This window comes from Lygodium microphyllum, chromosome 22 (assembly GCF_053477565.2).
Source record: "Lygodium microphyllum isolate KBCC chromosome 22, Lygodium_microphyllum_v1.1.10, whole genome shotgun sequence".
Taxonomy (NCBI): domain Eukaryota; kingdom Viridiplantae; phylum Streptophyta; class Polypodiopsida; order Schizaeales; family Lygodiaceae; genus Lygodium; species Lygodium microphyllum.
This window is the reverse complement of record NC_141156.1, coordinates 30,043,387-30,064,469: the sequence shown is the minus strand read 5'-3', so window position 1 is coordinate 30,064,469 and position 21,083 is coordinate 30,043,387. Positions and strand designations below refer to the sequence as shown.

General features: G+C 40.2%; 1 protein-coding gene across 2 annotated transcripts in view; it reads left to right on the top strand.

Annotated features, from left to right (window-relative positions):
- The first annotated feature begins 6,688 nt into the window (after nt 1-6,688).
- LOC148016998 (SMAD/FHA domain-containing protein) overlaps nt 6,689-21,083 on the top strand; it is a 36,641-nt gene continuing 22,246 nt past the window's right edge. Inside the window, exon 1 of one of the 2 annotated variants that reach the window (XM_087662409.1) lies at nt 6,689-7,100. In XM_087662409.1, coding sequence (XP_087518535.1) covers nt 6,867-7,100 — 234 coding nt within the window. In that variant the 5' untranslated portion in view covers nt 6,689-6,866. The remainder of the gene's footprint in view (nt 7,101-21,083) is intronic. The other variant, XM_087662408.1, reaches the window with a different exon arrangement.

Below are 21,083 nucleotides of genomic sequence, written 5' to 3'. Positions count from 1 at the left end.
TCTTGCTAAAAATAGTGGCTCCTTGTAGTTTATCCATGAGATCATCTACCCTAGGAATCATATATCTATTTTTAATTGTGATTTTGTTTAGGTCACAATAGTCAATGCACATTCTATAGATATTATTTTTCTTCTTGACTAATAGGACAAGTGCACAAAAAGGAGAACTACTAGGCCTAATGAGTCCTTGGTTTCAATAGTTCTTCAAGTTGTGCTTGAATTTCTTTTTGCTCAATCTGATTATGTCTACAAGTGGCTTTACATGGTGGTTGAGAACCTGGGATTAAGTCTATTTTATGGTCTTCAGGATGTGTAGATGGTAAGCTAGGTGGTAAATCAACATCAAAACAATCTTTAAATTGTGAAAGAAATTATACATGCCTAAGATGCATCTGATTTTCCTTAGCTTCAATTTCATTCACCCATACTAAATATGATTTACTACATTTTCTTAATGCACGTTTAGCTTGTGTGTGACTAAGCAGTGGAAAATTATCAAAGGTGTACAATCCATGTAATGTGATTTGGTTCCCTTTAAAATGAATTTTCATGGAATGTGTGAAATAATCTATGCCATGGTTATATTTGTGACGCCAAGCCATTCCTAAAATAATATCACTAGCTTGCAAAGGCACAACTAAGAAATTTCTTCACTCGACATAATCACCAATTTTAATTTCTAAATCATGAACTTATTGTGTACCATTGTATCTAGTGCCTAAGAATGCTTATGCGATAATGAATTGGAACAGTAGGTAAGTTCAATTCTTTTACCAACTTTGCGAAAATAAAATCATGTGTGCTTCCATCATCATGTAAAACAATCTTTTCTTGACAGCAAGAGGTCGAGTCCAAGATTTACGAAAAGAAGAAGGAACAAAGCGATTTGGATTAAATCTTCAGAAGTTAGAATTGAATTGCTTTGAACTAAAGCTACCATTAATTGAGAATTGTTGCAGTCACTTTTCTCGTCCATGAATTTTATCCTCAGCATCATGCGCTAAAGAAATCACATCCTCCAAAGTCTTTGGCTTGAACATATTCACTTCTGTATAAAAGTGACCAAGCAAACTGGTCATATACTTGCGCTTGTGGGTCGCCTCAGGAACATCTTCAAGCATTCGAAGTTGAAGTAAGGCACTCCAAAAACGCTCAATGTATTGTGGGGTGGATTCACGATCTCTTTGTTGTAGGAGATCCCATTGTTTGATAGCTTTTTCATGGAATTGAGGTGGAAGGAAATTCTGCAAAAACTTCTTTTGAAAGGCTTCCCAAGTAGAGGGACAATCAACACTCTTGCAGACAACAGTCCACCATAATTATGCTCTGTTTGCTAGATGGTTAGTGACGCATTTAAGTTTATCTTTTTCAGCATATTGCTCTTCATGAAAATAGTTGTCAAACTGACTGATGAAAGCAAGAACAATTTTGCCATCACGTTGCCCATTAAAAGTATGGAAGTTGAAATTTCTTTTACTTATCTTGGCTTCTTTCCTGAGAGTCTGTGCATTGAGTGTTGCATCAATCATACGTCGAATAACATCTTCAGGTTATGCTCTATCTTGATCGACAGTGGATTGTTGAAGTGTGGCCAATTGTGCTTGCAAATTTTGACATGCTCTTCGCTCTTCTTGAAGTTGCATCATGATTAGATCCAATTTTTGCTCCATAGTCAGCTCTGGTAAATCACCTTCACCCATTAAATCATCCATGTGATGATCAGACGTTATGCAAAAATCTCAAACAACCTCACACACTCGAAATCTCATTAGAAGGATGAGAGTAGCTCAAATTTGGGTTTACAAGGCTTGCTTTAATATATATATATATATATATATATATATATATATATATATATGGCTTTTACTTTTACAATCTTCTACCAAGCGAAATAGTCTTCCGCATAGACTGCCTGTGACAGCCTACTTGCTATGAATCAACTTTGCCAAGTTGCAGGTGGAAATAGAGACTTGCTGAGGCTTGAAGACCGGTTCGAGAATATCATGGTGTGAACAGCTACTATGGTGGAGATTCATAGTTGATTTGAAGCTTTAGTGTAAGCTTTAGAACTTTAAGCTTTTTAAAAAGCTTAATAATTTTGCGGATTCATAGCAGGATGGCGACATCTTCACAATGGAATTAGTGGTAACCAAATCATTCTTCTGCCACGAATCGTCAAATTTTGAGGAGCTTAAGCTCTTTTAAGCTTATTAAGCTTTTGAACTTCAAACTTAATAAACTCCTTCTCTACTTCCCTGAGAAAAGAAAAAACGTCTTCACAAAGGGGCTTCCTTAGTGGTCCTCCACCTCCTGGGAGGTCCTTCGAGATCTTAGAGCACATCATAGGGTTTTTCATTGCCAGGAATATGCCTGTATTGATGGTTTGTCGTGAGACAACCCATAGAGCCCATTTGTTCCAGGAGCTTCGCCTTTGCACAAGATTGTAAGCGATTGGAAGCTCTTGATCTCAGCTTCGCTTTGATACCACTGGTGCGCAAATCGGATGCTGTATGTGCGTGTAGTGAATATCGGAAGGTTCCCAAGAACAAAGAACTCTACAAAATCTTCATAAAAGCAAAAAGAGAGTTTGCACGACATGAGACAAAAAGACCAATTGGGTGCAATCTCCCCCCATGACTTGTGTGAGCGCTTCACAAGGTATGTATTTATAGATTTATTTATCTCCAAGCTCAATAATAGCCCACTTTACAAATAGCATGCTTTTGGCTTTTGTGTTTGCTTTTGTCCAATTATAAAGTAAAGCGTTTGGGCATCCAAAAGTCGCGTTGTGCCCAAATACAATGTCAAATGATGAAGTATTAAACCAAGCGCCTATGCGCATACAAAATAATAAATGTTTGTCAAGCGCTTTAATAAATAAGCGCGCCTAAATATATATTAGCGCCATGCTTTAGTGATAAGGTGTGCCCATAAAAAATAATAAATCTTTTAGGCATTTTGAATTCACGCCACCACCCGGTGCTACCCAATGCCATCGCCGCCTGCTCTACACATCAACTAAAGCATTCACAATTGTTAGAAAATAATAAGATAAAACCTAACAAAAGTGAATACCTAGCGGTCTTCAGCTAAAATAAATATAGTTTTACGAAATCCACTGTGGAATATGCCTCCTGGCATCATTAAGAGCATGTTTCATCATTGTCATTATGTTTCCCCATGTATGGTTTGTTTTGTCAGTCTCATATTGCTAGCCTAGTCTTGACAAAGTAGGGTTGGCCCTTCATCTTATTGCTCACTTTCATAGGTATCATTTGGGGGTGCTAAAAAATGTTATTATTGCTTGGAGATAGATTCAAGGCAAAACTCAAATCCTCAAGAACCAAGTTGGCTTTAAGAATAAAAACTCTTTAGTAATATTGTCAAGTTTGGTAGAGGTAGATATAAGTAAGATTACAACCAATGAGTTGAAGGCTTGGAGATGGTGGAGTTGTTGTGTCATTGACACAAGGCTCTCATACAAAGGTGTAACTTAGGGTTCATAAGTGCCAAAACTTGAGACAACCCTATGCCTAAGCTTGCATGGAAGAATTTGGTCACATCATACATGTGACAGAGGAAGATATTGTATTGTATGGCCCTATGTCCTCAACAAAGTTGACAAAGCATGATCAATCGTGAGAGATAAAAATTAAAACCCTAAGGCTTTTGCCCATGGAAATCTGGTAGATAATACATTTGATGCAAGCCTTATAGGTGATATGTAGATAATAGCTCAAGCTTATGCATTTGTTATGGTTAGCATGATTGATGATATTCATCTCCTTGAAAAGGGGCCATTGCAATATTTATGTTTACCCAAAAAGAAACAAGTTTACATTGGCAACATTGGAGCATTGCCCTTTTAATTCCTTTTTCTATAGAAAAGTATGGTTCTAGTTTTTTTTTTTGCTAGGTCGGTTACTTTTACTTATTTCTAGTTTCTTGCTCTTGATTTAGATACTTACTAGTTGATATTAAGTAAAAGTGACATTTTTGGACCAATGGACTTAGCATTGATTTATCATCAATTATTTTTAGAGGAGTTGGTTTATCCTCCTTACTTTGCTACCACACCATCAACAAGCAAATAGTTAGATTATCCCTCGTACTTTGTTAATAACAAGACAAAAATAGAGAACAAGAAGAGCACCTCTCTCTCTCTCTCTCTCTCTCTCTCTCTCTCTCTCTCTCTCTCTCTCTCTCTCTCTCTCTCTCTCTCTCTCTCTCTCTCCGCCTCCGCGGCATCCCAACTTGCCATTGCCATTGGCTTGCCTGGCCCTAACATGCTTGTAGTCGCTAAGCATGGCCTCATCTTAAGTTGCAAACCACTTGCTATTGCCGCTTGACTTGCCTCATGTGCTTGCCTTACCCTCCACCCCTCCACTTGGCTATTCTTGCTATGAGAGAAAGAGAGAGAGAGAGAGAGAGAGAGAGAGAGAGAGAGAGAGAGAGAGAGAGAGAGAGAGAGAGAGAGAGATGTTAGTTAAACATAGTTTAACAATTAATTTAATATTAAACTAACAACTAATTAATAATTTATTTAAGATAAAATTAATCATTAATTTAGGAATTTAACAAATATTAACTAAACTAATTAAATCAACAACTAATTTAACAAATGCATTAAAGATTAATCTAATAATCAAGGACAATTAGCCAAGGAATTAGCAAATAAAAAATGATAATTTTAAACAATAAATATTAATATTATTTAAAATTTAATAAATAAAAATGATAATTTTGTTAACAATGAACTAGCATTTTATTCATAATGAATAATAAATATAAGCTTCTATAGTAAAACATAAATGTTTTCAATATAAATAAATAAGTTAGTATTTATACAATAAATTTTGCTTTAATAATAAAATAATATCAATATAAAATATTTTATATTTTATTCACTAGTCAAACCGGCAATGTGGAGCTCGAGACCCTAGATGGAGAGGGCATAGGTTTCTTCAACGGTAGTCGCATGACAAAGAAGTACTACCCCCCCACACATCTAATGCACGAGCCTTCCATGCTAGAGTCCCCTATGAAGGTTCGAGTTGCCACAATAACAGAAATTGGTGAGGAGGATGAAGAGGCAGTAGCACCTACTTACCTGCGCATAACGGTCTTACTACCCAACAAATACATACCTTTGATGCATTGATTGATGAGGGAGTTGATTTTAATATCTTAACTCACGATCATTGAACTCAAATTGGCTGCCCACAACTACAACCCACTAATGCTAAACTTAGCCCATTAGGGGGCTGATCGTATAGACTTTCAGGAAAGTGCAAAGCCGCAACCTCTAATTGTTATGCAAGTAATATATTAGGAATATTTCAATATTAAAAAGTTTGTAACTTGTTATTATTGACCTTTTATAATGCTTTAATACAAAACCTTATTATCTAAAATCACACATCTCATAAAATATTTTTATAATGGAATAAATAAAATTCATTATTATCTTAAAATTATTAACATAAATATCAATACTATTTATAGTATTATTAACATTATTATGAATATTAACAATTGACACATTGTTACAACAACAATATAGTATCATCTTAATATTAATATAAGAATATGTTAACTTTATGTTATTAATATATTAATATTACACACACACACACACACACACTCGCGCGCGCACACACACACACACACATTATAGTATCAACATATAATATGGTACAAATATTAATATAGTAACGAAATCATTTTATCCATCGCTCTGTGTGTGTAATCTCAATCCCCAAATCTAGTGTATTCTCAGGAGTAATTTTGGCTCCTTCACCCACTAGGGGAAGCCATTGTTAATGGAGGAAGCGACTGTCACATTGATGTAGGTGATTAGCAACAATAGAAAGAGTAGCTGGATGTGGATTAAAGCTTATGCTATGGCAATGATGCTTCAACCCCTCCAACATTCTCTTTTGTTGTGCTAGCTACAATTGCATACTTGGTTGATTACCTCCTTTATGATGCATCCATGGTTGGAGCTTAAGAGTTGCATAACAACACACAATAGTTTCAAACAAAATGAAATGGCAAGTCACTTGTTATACCTCACACACACACACACACACACAGACACAGAGTTTTATAGTTCTCTATATTTCTCTTGTGATGACGGTTTTATTGTTGCATTCTCTCTCTCGTATGTGTTATACACACACACACACACACACAATCTCTCTCTCTCTCCCTCTCTCTCATTGACATTGGTGTGAAGTGTTGACATAACACTAGTGTGAAGCACTAGAACTTAGAGTATCTAGGTGTGGAGTGCCTAGTAGTATGACTATTTAGAAAGTTTATGTAAATATGTTAGAAAAAAAAAGATATAATGGAGATGGTTAGATGACCCTTTATTAGTCCCTTTACCATATGCCAAACGTAATGTTCACGAAAAATCAAAGTCAAATATTATTTTTTAAATTTAAAGTTTTATACAATTTTTAATTGTTAAAATTATATATACAATTTGATTAAAATTCTTTTTAAATTTTTGAGTTAAAAAGTATAATACTTGTTAGAAAAACGTTTTCTGTGAATATTGAGGTTCCAACCAATGGCTTCGGGGGATAGCTTAGGGTTATGCCTTTGCTATGGCCACTCGATGATGGATGATGGTCATCTAGAAGCAGCCGACCCCGTAAAAAGGGCTCATTGCAACAACTGTGCTTACCAGAACTGGAAAAAATGGGAACGTTAAACTAAATTTCAATCCCTTGACAGCGCAGGGCATTGTTCTTTCTCTTTCTTAACTCATTTTCTCTCTCTCTCTCTCTCTCTCTCTCTCTCACACACACACACACACACACACACACACACACAGGGATTCCCGTGCTTCTTTTATAATGGAGGACCAAGCTGTGACAGAAGGCGAGGTCAAGCAGGCATCTGGATCTCCTGATAACAAGAATCACAACCAGAAAAGGGCCACCCCTCCTCCTTCCCCTCCCATCGCCAGAGAAGATGTGCGAGGCACACCCGAGCAGCAGCTCGGCTCCCAGAATTCCCTCCCCCCCCTGCGACCTGACGTGTGGGGGGTTCTCACCGCCATATCCGACAAGGCCAAAGCTAGACCACAGGTGCATACTGTGCCTCTGCTTATTTGTTTTTTTTTTTCTTTCTGCATTTTGTTAGTAATCGGGAAGTTCGGGAATTTTGGTTCTAGCAGCTCATGCGCTCTCCGCGCAGAACCCATTTGAGGATTTATTGCACCACGGAAAACGTTTTGGTTTGGACCTATATGATGATGATGCCTTGGTTTGATAGTTTTCATCCAAACATTCCTCACCAGGCGCAGAAGTGAGAGTAGAGTCATCAGGGCTTGCATCAATTGTACAAATGATCGTGTCTGCGGAGTGGAGGGTGAAAACTCACAAGCTCAGAACACATTTGAGAACTTATTGAACCAGGGGAAAACGTTTTTGTTTGAACCTAGAGAATGATGTGACGATGCCTTCGTTTGTTGGATGGTTTTGATTACACACAGATTGAAGCAAAACAAAAAAGACTGATTGATTGTAAAAAATACAACTCGGAGGGCCTGAATTTACAGGCTGAAGTATCCACTTTCACCTCTGATCCTATTTAATGCTAAGCGGTGTAAAAGATGTTCAAACTTCACACCTAGATACACACTTTTACACACATTTTGTGTTCACAGATGGGAATGAATAATAACTAACAAACCTCCCTTCTTGGGTCATAGGTGATTGAACCTATGACTTAAAGTATAGAAAAAAGGAATATGGGAAGGTTGTGCGTTGAAGAGGTAGTGTCTAATCCACACAGTGATTCATGAGAGGGGATATACATAAATGAGAGAGATGCAACATGAGCAAGGTCATGACATAGGTCTATCGACAAGCTTAGAGATGTGTGTGCATTTCGAAGAGGTGGATCAAAAGCCAACGTGGCTCAAAGGTAGTGGTGAAACATGATCAAGGATATGATTCAAAAGTGCATATGCATGACTTAAGAGGTTGATCAAATACTAGTGTGGCTTAGACACACACTATACACGACCACAGTCCTAATGTCAAGATTTGCCTCTCGTGTTCAATGCAGAGACCATGAAAAATTGGTTACCCCCCTCTTGTTGCTACTGTGAAATATAACTCCTTTGAGAATTGGAAGAAAAGAAAATAAAAAGAGGTATAACTCATTGTGGATTAAAATCTAGGTAGAGGACCCTACACAATTATTTAGGGAGTGATGGAAAGGTCTTAGTGCATGCATGGTGTGTGCTCAATTTCGAGTAAATAAAACTTACTATTTTTTAATGATGTATACTTTTTAATTTTTAATTTTAATAACATAAAAATTTCACCTTGATATCAATGTTGGTGGGTCATTTTTCAGCCAATGTCGATTGTGAATGCCCAGGTGGGCTTTAATGGGTTGGTAGAGTCTTTAATCTTATGGAGATAGGTAGCAGTGTGTAAAGCCCCAAATTCGTGTGAAGAAATTTTGAGAAATTTGGGCACATAATTAAAAAACCCCAAAATTCTTATACAAACTGCTTCATAATAAGAATGTTTTTCACTTAATTAAATAGGGTTTAATTAAAACCTTAAATTAAAAGCTTATATTGAGTTGACATGGCGCACAAGTCAATGAGCAAGAGCAAGTGATGATGACATGCGGTAGGGTTGGATCGATATACATGGTTCGAGTAGGGTAAGCTTGAAGGTGATGGGCAAGCATCACCTGCATCAATTGGAAAAAAGTCGGCTAATGATGGGACGAGGCGCATATGGCACTGACCACTAGGTTGGTGATGATTTGTTTGAAGTCATCTTCCCTTTTGTGTTCTTACTTCTCTCCTATGTTGTGCTTTTAGATTAAGGCTTAGGTATCTTTAATGTATACCTAGCTTTGATACCATGTAAAGAAAGAAGATAAACACAAAGGATATGACAAAACACAATGATAAATAGTAGAACTCAAAGGTGAAGAGTAACTCAGAGCGAAACAAGAATGAATACTGAAAACATCTTGTGCAAAGTGAATACAATAACCTTCAGCCTTTGCGTCTTAAAGTAGATTGTGCTAGAGATGAATTAGAGAGTGTCATATTTTGAATGGATCCCGAATCACAAGAGGCAGCTTCTATGTACAATTAGCTGCTGTAAAAGCAGTTCGAGTGTGGAATTCCATTCGGAACAAGTTGAAGAATTGTAGTGGCAGTAGAGTAAAAAATAATACGTATGCTTTGATATCATGTCAAAATAAGCGACAGTGCAGAGAGACAGTAGGGTTTGCGGTGAGTAATATAGTGTGTGTATGGCAAACATTGAGAGAGAAGAGAAACTCAGAAACACAAGAACATGGTGATGATTCACTGTATCATGCTATGAGAAGAAAAGTTGATACAATGGAGTCGAAGCTTAGAAGATTATTGCAATGTCCGGTTTGAATTAGGTGGCAGTACTTGTGGGAATTTGCACAGTAAAGGGAGCGAAAGGTAGTCCTCCGGGCAGTGGGCTATCAAAGTAATCATTGGGAGGCGAAAGACAATAGTTGAGGGAGCAAACAGTAGTGCTTTGATGCCATCAGAGATGTGGAAGATGATCACCAGCTGTTAAGGGAGCAAATTGAAGTCCTTTGATGTCCGGGAGTGACTCGGGTAGCATAACGCAAATCCTAGAGTGTCAAAGTTGTCAAATGTAGGGAGAGTAACCCAAACGTTGATGCCAGGTGGATAATGATAACGCTAGATGATGGAGGATGAGTCGGGCTGCAAAAACGTAGGTCCCAGTAGCCTCTATGATAGACGATTGATGCCAAGTGATGGAGGAGGAGCTAGGTTGCAAAGATGCAAGTCCCAGCAGCTCCTATAATAAACAAGTGATGAAATCATTGATGCTCGATGATGGAGACTGCTACCAGAGGCTAGGATGTTGGTGCCAAGTTGGAGATGATGACACCAAGCAAGGAGAAGATCTCCACATTGAAAAATGCAGGTGAAGGTGGAGCTTGAAGGAGAAGGGTGTTGATGCCAAGCAAATGATGGTGACGCCAAGTGGAAGATACTCCAAACGCAAGGCTTGATGATGGAACAGGGTGTGCCTGAAGCAGAGTAGGAAGGGTGAAGGCAGTCACGAGCCACGAACTGCAATGTCCTCTTGAAGGGGTGTGAGGGTAGTGGAAGGGGCTGATGAGAGAAGGGAAGGGTGTCTGATGACGGAGAAAGAGGGGTGAAGAATGATTGAAGAGAGTGGTGGTAGGAGTGTAGAATGAATGAAGTGACCACATATTTATAGGCATAAGCTATCTAGGGTGGCGCACCACTGTTTGGGCTCCCATTGAAAGTGGCCAAAATGTAGACACTGGCTTTTTTTGAGGTTGCTAGTGCGAAACCCTAAATAAAGTGTGTAAATTGAAGAAGTGGTCTCTCATGAGGACATGTATTTTTGAAACCTCACTTAACATGTGGATTAATTTTAATCATATGATTAAGTAAATGTTGCACATGTGAGGTGCAACTGGGGTTAAAGTAAATTTACAAGCCCGGGACTTTAAGAAATCACGGGATGTTTAAGGCAAAAGTTGCTATAAGTTATGCCGCATAGGTACTTGGTGGTATCTGGTGCCAGTTGTTGGCAGAAGTGGCGTTTAATAGTACCTAACACCAATCTGATGGTCAAAGATGGTGCAGTGACACTCGAGAATGGAAGTTGCCTAGCCAATTTAATTATTGGCCAGTCAGATTATTTTTCAAGGCACTGAAATAATTATTAGATTAATTTTTAGTATTTAAAAATTGAAAATTAATATTTAATTATGGAAAATACTGAAAAAACCATTTGGGAAGGCTGCCACTTGTCAAAAAAGCCCATGCAAGCTTGAAAAACGTCTTTAGAGGTTGGAGAGAAGCATTTCTATAAATTCAGCCTGCAAGGGAGAGGGAGGGAGATTGCTGGTTTGATTTGCAGCCATTGGAGGACCTTTTGAGGCTGCCAAGGGCAAGAGAAAACCAATCAACAATAGGAGGCAGCATCTACAGGCTGTTGAGATAGGGCAGCAGCTGTAAATGATTGATTTTCTTCAGTTCTTTGCATTTACAAGCTGTTGTGGCAGAACAACAATTGCATTTGATTGATTTCAGTCATTCTTTGCGACAAAACTCTGCATTTTCTCTCTCTACAGCTTTCCCTCTCATCTCCCAGCCATTTCACAGCCTTGCTCCAAAGATCTCAGCATTTGGACCCTTGGAGGTTGAGAAATTTCAGATTTCTCTGTTGTGAACCCTAATATGTAGCAGAATTTAGGATTTAGCAGCAGCCTCGAGAATCGCGCCAGAAATTGGAAGCTTCAAGACTTGGATTGAACAGGGCTGGAGCTGTTTTTAGTCTATTCAAGTGGAGGGACCAGCAAATAATTGAATTTGGGGCGTTTTCCATTTCCATCAAAGCGGATGAAGGCCGATTGATTGCCCGAATCAAGGGGCAAATCAGATTAAAGACTTGCTGGTGATTCATCACGGCAAGGGAAGTTGGAATACCGAATGGGATTCAGAGAATCCCATTGTAAATCAACTTATTCTTCAATAAAGCTAAAGAAATATCGAAAGGGGCGCCAATTTTGGGACCAATCGGGTGTGCATTGTCCAAGATCAGTAGGTAAATTTGTATTTTCAGATTTGCATTAATTGTTTGCTGCTGTAATTTAGCTGTAATCAGGGATTTACCACCCATCCATGGAAGGAAGGTTGGTTACATGGTTCCATTGCTGGGATACCACTCAATCCCTTGATTTGGTGGGCCCGAGGCACCTGATTGCAAGCCAAAGCTTTGTGCTAGTGCTGATTTTTACTCTCAGGTGAGAAATTACAGCAATATGTCTTCATACAGTGAGATGGACTCAAGCAATGATGATGTCTCTCAGTATGAACATTCACATGGGAATGAAGGAAATGCAATGCCTGACCTTGGACAAGGCTCAAATTATGGACAGCAAGATGAAAATGTTACTGTTGGGCAAGATGCATGGCCTCCAGGGCATAAGGAGGCTGATGACCAGCAAAGTGAAGAGGAATTTGATGACCAGTTCAAGAATCGGATGAGGACAGTAGCAAATCTCTTTACTGAATTGGCAAAGGATCCTCAATTTACCCGATTTTTGAATGCTCCAAAGAAGGACAGCAAAGGCAAGAAGAAGAAGACGTCTTCTACACCTCCGGGACAGCAAGATACACCAAACCCTTCATTTGAAGCTCCCAAAGATGCTAATGAAATAAAATAGTTGGTACCTACGGGGCAAGGAATGCAAATGTAAGGCCATCACGGAAGTGCCAATCCAATGGATTTTGGACAACTAGGTGTGGCTGCCCCAGGATATTTTGGTGGAAGTACGATTTTTCGAACTATGATTGGACAAGGACCGCATATGGGAATATATGGCACAAATCCCAATGGTATGCAACAACCAATGCATGGTGTGCAAGGCCCAATGTATTCATGTATGGCTGGAAATATGCAAAACCCTATGTATGGCAGCATTGGCTTGATGCCTGGGGCACAAAGTAGCATGTTTGGTACTGCATCTACACCTCCGAATGCTTCAAGGAATGAATGTTGGTCATGCAAATGCTCCGTTTGGCGTTGGTTTTGATGTAAACTCAACAAATGCGCCCTTTTTGCAGCAGCCAGTGTATGACAACTTGACACCCAAAGGGGCAGCAAAAGACTATGATGAGGGTGGAAAAGGAGTGAAGTTTGAGTCCTTCAGCAGTGTACAAGATAAGCTGAAAGCTTTGACTTTCATTCAGCAGTTTGATGCAGCCTACTCAGGGGGAATTTCATGGAGTCCTCAAAGATTCGAAAGCCAGCCACTTTCTTGAAAGGGAATGCATTACAGTGGTGGTCCACTCTTTTGATGCAAGGTAGAGCACCGTCAACGTGGGTACAATTCAAGCAAATGTTTGCATTGAATTGGTTGACAAGTATCTTTGGGGTGGACATCATGACATCTTGGAATAAGCTGGATGCTAAGGAATTGGTTGACAAGTACCTTTGAGGTGGACATCATCACATCTTGGAATAAGCTGGATGCTAAGGAATGTAAGAATTTGGAGCAATATAATAAGAAGTTTTGGGATGCATTGCTGCTTATTACTTCTTATCGCCTTGTACCCCTTCATGATCAAGTGGAAAAATATGTTTGTGGGCTGCCCAAAGGAATGAAGGTTTTTTGCATTAAATCCACTGTGTCTAGCATGTCTTAGCTTATAGAGACTGCTGCTACAGCCGATGCTTTGTTGTGTGGGTAGGATTCAGGTTTCCTAGAGAGTGGGGAGAAGCTGAATAAAAAGTTGTTTAAGACTGAGAAAAGGGGAAGATTTGAAAATCAGCTTGAAAAGAGGCCAAAACAACAAAGAAAGGGCTTGAAAACATTGCACAATGTAGGAAATTGATGGCTGCAAATAAATGTTTTATTTGTGAACAGGAGGGACACATTGCAAGGGATTGTCCCAATAGGCAGCAAGCTGGAAAATCAGAAAATCAGGGAGATTCTAAAGGAAAGAAGCCTAAAACATTAGTGGGATTGGTGCCCGATATTGTTAGTGATCAGCTCAATGATGATGCTACTGAGTTGTGCAGAGCATGGAGCAAAATTAGGGATCAACATGCATTGATTTTCTTTGATAATGGTGCACGAGCCAACTTCATCTCTGTTGACATCATAGTGACAGGAAACGGCCGGAACGGGCCCTTGGCACGTGGAATCGCCGTCCCCGGCATGTATCCATCGTGGACCGCGTTTCCAATTGATGGAATGTTCCCTGTCCCGTTTCAGACAGGGAAGGCGCGTTCCCTACTGTGTTCCCTGTCTGAAACGGGACAGGGAACGCCATGTGGCACAACTTACCTGCGGCCGGCCGCTCGTTTATCTTGCATGGATGATCTGCAACTGCGTCCCGCTCCCGCCTGCGCCTGCCTGCGCCCAGTTTGCCTGCTCCCGCCTGCACCTAGTTCGCCTGCTCCCAGCCGCCTTCTTTCTCTTCCTTCTTCTTCTTTCTTTACTTCCTTCTTCTTCTTTCTTCTTCTTTCTCTTCTTTCTCCTCCCACCTCCAACCTCTTCCTTCTCTTCCTTCTTCTTTCTCTTCTTTCGCTTTCTTCTCTTCCTTCTCTTCTTCCTTCTCTTCCTTTTTCTCCTCTTCTCTTGAGTCTTCCTTCCAAGTTCTTCTCCAAGTTCCAAGTTCTCCTCTTTTCTTCTTCTTCTCCCTTCTCTCCTTTTCCCTTCTCTCTCAACTCTTGAGTGAGTCTTGACTCTTGAGCCTTCTCCCTTCTCTCGAGCCTTCAATTTTCAGCTTTCAGTTTTTCCTTCTCTCAACTCTTGAGCCTTCAATTTTCAGCCTGAAATCATAAATGGCTTCATCTTCCCACCCTGCTCGTCGGGTTGGTGGTCGAGGAAGAAGGTTCGATGATTGGTCTGTCAAGATTGTGGGAGAGAAGGAAGGAGTCTCACTTGTAGCTTTCTTGCTTGCACAATGGGGAAATGCACACAAAGGTGGAGGCTGAAAACAGTTTTCCTCTTCTTAGTTGTGTAAGCCAAAAAGAACTCAAGTACATAGAAATAGAAGAACCCTATATATGGGTCTCAAACCAAACTCAACTAACTAAGGTGGCATACTAACTGAGCCACGAACTAGAGTAGATAAGGATAGCTGTTATCTAGCTATTATTCATGGGCGGTGTACCAATCGCATCTGCAACTGGCAAGTCGGTGACATAAATGCACAACGGTCACCCTGGCATATTACGAGTGGAGCTCGATATCTCAACACTCCCCCTCGAGCTCAATCCCAATTCCTGCACACCAAGCAGGTCTCTGAACTTGCGCAGCTTCTCTGCGCCCAATGCCTTCGTAAATATGTCAGCTATCTGATCCTCTGTGCTGACATAAACTAGATCAATAAGACCTAGTAAAACCCTCTCCCGCACATAGTGATAATGCACCTCAATGTGCTTTGTTCTAGCATGATAGACTGGGTTATTTGCCAAGTGTATACTACTCATGTTGTCACAATAAATGACAACTGGTCCATTTGTAGGTTGATGCATATCCTAAAGTAGCTTATGCAACCAAGCTACCTCACATGCAGCCATTGCTGCGTCCTTGTACTCAGTCTTTGTGCTCGACAAGGCAACTGTAGGCTGTTTCTTGCTGCTCCAAGTGACTGCAACACTCCCAAAAGAGAACACATATCCAGTGGTAGATCGTCTATCAGAAATACTACCAGCCCAATCAGCATTAGTGTATCCGTGCAACTGTATTTGAACCCCGGTCTCATAAAGTAGTCCATACTGCAATGTGGACTTCACATACCTGAGTATGCATCTAGCCGCATCCAAATGCGGTTTCCTTGGAGCCTGCATAAAGTGACTTACCAATCCAACAGCGTAGCTCAAATCTGGCCTGGTAATAGGGTCTTCCAGAAGCTCACGTGCATCTGCGCTCAGCTTCACATTCTGCTCCAAAGGAACTGAAATAGGCTTACAGCCTGTCATACCATATGTGGACAGTATGTCCAATCCATACTGCCTCTGCAAGAGCCATATTCCACTTGGTAATCTAATCACCTCAATGCCCAAGAAATAACGCAGCTCTTCCAAATCCTTCCTCTCAAACTTCTGCTTCAATAGCATTTTCACATGAAGGATATCTTCATCACTGTCACCTGTGATAATCAAATCATCAACATAAATGACAAGCAACATAATACCTCTCTGTTTTTTTCACATAAAGTGAGAAATCTGCCTTGGAAATCTGAAAGCCAATAGTGACAAGATACTATCCTATCTTGTCAGACCATGCTCTAGGTGCTTGCTTTAAGCCATACAAGGCTTTCTTCAACCTGCAAACAAACTCAGGATGAACAACATGCACATAACCTAGTGGCTGCTCTATATAGACCTCTTCTTGCAAATCACCATGCAAGAAGGCATTCTTTACATCCATCTAATGTAAAGACCATCCCTTTGATGCATCCATAGCAATGACTGCTCTTACGGTTGCCATCCTTGCAACCAGACTAAATGTTTCTTCATAATCAATGCCATATGTTTGTGCATATCCCTTGACTACTACTCTTGCCTTGTATCTATTTATAGAACCATCTGCATTGTGTTTCACCTTATAAACCCACTTACAACCAATTGCATTCTTATCTTTAGGCAAAGGTACCAATTCCCATGTAGCATTTGCTTCCAAGGCATCCATTTCTTCATCCATGGCTTTCTCCCATTTTTTTTTCCCATGCTCAAAAGAAGTGGGTTCTGGTTCCTGTATCACTTTGACCATATATGCATAGTGAATGGCTGTAAATTCATCATATTTTAGCCTATCCACAGGATACCTAGCTCTGGTAGACCTGCGCAAAGTAGGTTCACTCCCAGGTGCTCTTAAAACATCCCTGGTTTTCCTTACTCCAGGTGTAACAATAGAAGGAATACCCAACTCATCATCAATGCTCTGTTCTAAGTCACTGGATGCACCATCCACATAAGAGTGACTTGCATTCACATCAAACATAGGCTGATCTACCTTCTCTTTTCCTTTTCGTGATACCTGCATACCACTATCTACATTGCTTTGAGAAGATTCTCCTGATCTCAATCTGCTTGTCCATGGTGAAGAATGTGAACCACTGCTAGAGGACGCTCCAGGCCCACTTATATCTTGTGACTGCTGCTGTGAATTCTGTGTAGCATTACCATTTTGTGCATCTACATTATCAATCACATTTACTGGTTTATACCAGCTACTCATCTCATCAAAAACAACATCTCTGCTCACTGTAAACTTACGAGTAGAAGGGTTATAGTATCTATACCCTTTTTGCTGTAGAGAATAACCAATAAAGATGCACTTTTCAGCTTTTGGATCCAACTTGGATCTCAACTCATCTGGCACATGAACATAGGCAATGCAACAAAAAATTTTCAAATGAGAAATATCTGGTTTCCTACCAGTATACCTCTCCTCTGGAGTCATCCCATGTATTGCTGCAGTGGGAGTCCTGTTCATTATGCAGACTGCTGTAGCAACTGCTTCAGCCCAGTAAAAATCTGGCAAGTCTTTTTCATTGAGCATGGCACGAGATACCTCTCCAATATGCTTGTTTTTCCTTTCTGTAATTCCATTTTATTGTGGGGTATGATTGCATGAATATTGTTGCTTTATGCCATGCTCCTGCAGGAACCTTGCAAACTCATTTGAGAGGTACTCTTCCCCTCCATCTGACCTTAGGCATTTTATTTGTAGGCTTGTTTCTTTTTCAACCATAGCTTTAAGAGTTTTGAAATGCCCAAAAACTTCACTTTTCTTTTTTATAAAATACACCCAAACTTTTCTGCTATAGTCATCAATAAAAGTGACAAAATAATGACAGCCTCCAAGAGATGCAGCTTTAGTAGTCCACACATCAGAGTGGATTAATTCCAATGGCTTCTTACTCTCTTGAATATGTTTAGGAAATGGTTTCCTTGCCTGTTTTCCAAATTGATAGGCTTCACATACCTTATGCATTTTTGCAACCTTGAATTTAGGCAATCCTGCAACAATATTTTGGGCTTGCATTGATTTAAGTTGCTGTACATTAACATGACCAATGCATTTATGCCAGATATCAATATCTGCAACTACACCTGTCCCATGTGCAAATATTGCTGCACTCAATTCAGGCATGTCTGCATCCAACGTAAACATTCTGCCCTTCTTCTTTCCTTTTGCTATTGACCGACCTTTATTTTTCATATCCTCAACAAAGCATCCATGAGAATTAAATCTGACCTGCAAGCCCTGTTCAACCATTTGGCCAACAGAAACCAAGTTCTTGGTGATATTCGGGACATGAAATATATCCGACAGGTATTTCTTTTTCCCATCCTGCATAGACAAAGGAATTTTTCCAATCTGCACAATAGGATGTGTAGTATCATCACCAGTCTCCACAAATCCTGGTTTTTCCATTTTCTTTGCATCCTGCATCCATTCTGCATGACCTGTCATGTGGTTTGATGCACCTGAGTCAACATACCACACATCGTTGCTTTCTTCTGCACTTGTCACAGAATTGGTCATGTGCTGCACCATAAACAAATGCTCATTTCTGTCATCACCCTGTCTACTAGAAGATGCATAATTTCCTTGCAATTTTCCATTCATGATGTCATTCTGCTTTTTATAGCAGTCTTTAGCCATATGACCCATTTTACCACAATAGTAGCATTCAACATTGCTGTTTGCATTTTGGCCTCTTTGCCATCCTCCACGACCTCTTTGGCTTCCCCTGCCTCTAGAGTTACCATGTCCTCCTCCATAGGACTGGTTTTCTTGAGTTTGTTGCATATTCTGATTTCTATCACGGCCTCCAGATCGGCCTCCTCTATCTCTGCCTCTACCTCTTCCAGCATTTGAGTAGAAGACAGCTTCTTTTGAAGTTCCTCTTGAAGAAGATGCACCACCATTTCTCTGCTCCTCAAAAATTAGAAGAGCAATCAACTCCTCAAAATCAGGAAATCTTTCACGAACGGAAATGGATGTTCGGAACTGTGCATGATCCTTTCCTAGACCATTCAAGGTCACAGAAACTAAATCATCATCTTTCACTGGCGACCCAATGGAAGCAAGTGCATCTGCAATCTTCTTCACTTTCATGTGGTAGTCATTGATGCTCATACTTTCTCTTTGCACATCGTGCAACTCTTGCTTGAGCTGCATTTTCATGGCTTGCGTATTTGTGCTATACATTTTTGACAAAGTATCCCATGTCTCCTTTGGCGTACTTGCATCTTGAATATGCACAATCATAGAGTTTGAAATGCTGATAGACAGTCATTACATAACTTTCCTGGCGCTCTCATGCCATGCTTTAAATGCCTGCATTTGCTGTTGATTGGAAACATCAAGAAGAACTGGTTCTTCATTTCCTACAACGAATTCCCAATATCCTTTTCCCATAAGGAAATTCGTCATTCTGAACTTCCATGCTTGGAAGTTGTTCTTGTCAAGCTTTTCAGTGACAATCTGTGAAAGAGAATCAGACGCCATTACAGAGCACTGCAAAAAATTCTGTCACTGCAAAGAACACAACTTCAGCCTCACAAGGGCAAATCTGCAAAACTGACGAAAGTGGTATTTGACCACACAATCACTTCCTAGTGACGATTTTGCATCAACAGGCAACAAGGATGATTCTGTAACTCCCAATGTCTCTGCGCACAAGCATACGATGCAATTTCTACAGTAACTTTTCACCGACCTGTAGAACAGTGGTCGCACAGCATAAAATAGGGTCTTTTCCTGAGTGCGTGCAGAAAACTTCCGCCTTTAAAACAGGCCCCGAAATGGCCTCAAATATACTGCCCTCTTGCTACACCGCGAAGGGCGTCTCAATCTAAGACAATGCACTCTTGCACTTTCCGGCTGTGCTACCTGTAGAGACTTGCTCCCAAAACAGAAAAATGAAAGCAACACTGGTCCTCTTACCAGAACACCGCGAACTTGGTTTGCTTTCTTGAGCTCCTTACCACGAACAAGGCTCTGATACCATGTCAAGATTGTGGGAGAGAAGGAAGGAGTCTCACTTGTAGCTTTCTTGCTTGCACAATGGGGGAATACACACAAAGGTGGAGGCTGAAAACAGTTTTCCTCTTCTTAGTTGTGTAAGCCAAAAAGAACTCAAGTACATAGAAATAGAAGAACCCTATATATGGGTCTCAAACCAAACTCAACTAACTAAGGTGGCATACTAACTGAGCCGCGAACTAGAGTAGATAAGGATAGCTGTCATCTAGCTATTATTCATGGGCGGTGTACCAACCGCATCTGCAATTGAGAAGTCGGTGATATAAATGCACAACGGTCACCCTGGCATATCACGAGTGGAGCTCGATATCTCAACATGGTCATGGTGGGAAGAAGTAAATGTTGACCGCCCTTTGAGTGGTGGATGATCTCGACCATGGACTTGCAAGCTTTGCCCATATAAGTGAACTAGTGGAGCAAACAAGGTAATCCATTGAGCCGAGCATTTGTATTTCAAATTTTTATTGATTTTAATTTTTCAAAGTTACTTAAATATTAGAATATGGAATATCAATTGCCATTTGTTTCATTTTAATATTCATGCATAATCAGGTCCGAGCTCATCTCCTACATGAGCCAAATTTAGAGGTACAGTTTTGTCCGAATGTGACTTTGGAGAAGCAAAGGGAGCTTTGTGACCGTGTAGCAAGTCAACAAGCTTATCTTGCATCTAGACCAGGACGTGTTGCAGTTGACCCTGCAACTTTTGTGACACCATCCCCATCAGATGTATCTAGAGCAGGATCAGTATCAGGAAGTGCTACCTCCACACCTGCTGTAGGCATTGCATCGGCCATGGCATTAACGCCACATGTTGCACGTAGACAAAGCACACTTGATGCTAGTTGGGATCCCAAGAAGAAGAAAGAGGTGGATACATCAGTGGCACGCTTTTTTTATCATGACCACATTCAATTTCGTGGAGCCAGGTCAGAGTATTTTAAATTGATGTGCAAGAAGATTGGTGAGTATGGCCCTTCGTATGTACCTCCATCACCAGAGACCTTATGCACCACTTTGCTTGACAAGGAAAAGCACCTTGTTGAGCAAGCAGCAGTGACTAGAAAGAGCATGTGGGCTAAAAATGGAGTTTCCTTGATTGCTGATGGTTGGAGTGATATACGCAAGCGATCCATTCACGGTATGGTTGCTTATTCTCGTGGGGAAATGTATTTCATGTCTTCACATGATGCATCGGGGATAGGAAAGTCAGCAGATGTACTTGCAATAGAGTGGGTTACAGGTGTTGAGCTTATTGGCCCAGAGCATGTTGTGTGATTTGTTGCAGATCTTCTACAAGTATTGAATTTGCATGTACATAAAATGTTGTGGGATGTCCAAATTGCCTGGAATTGAATCTGCATGTATATAAAATGACCAAATGTTGCACAAATTTTGCTCAAACTGTAAAAGCCCCAAATTGCACGGAGTCCAATGTGCTCATTGTCGAGAAATTGGGTAAATTTCGG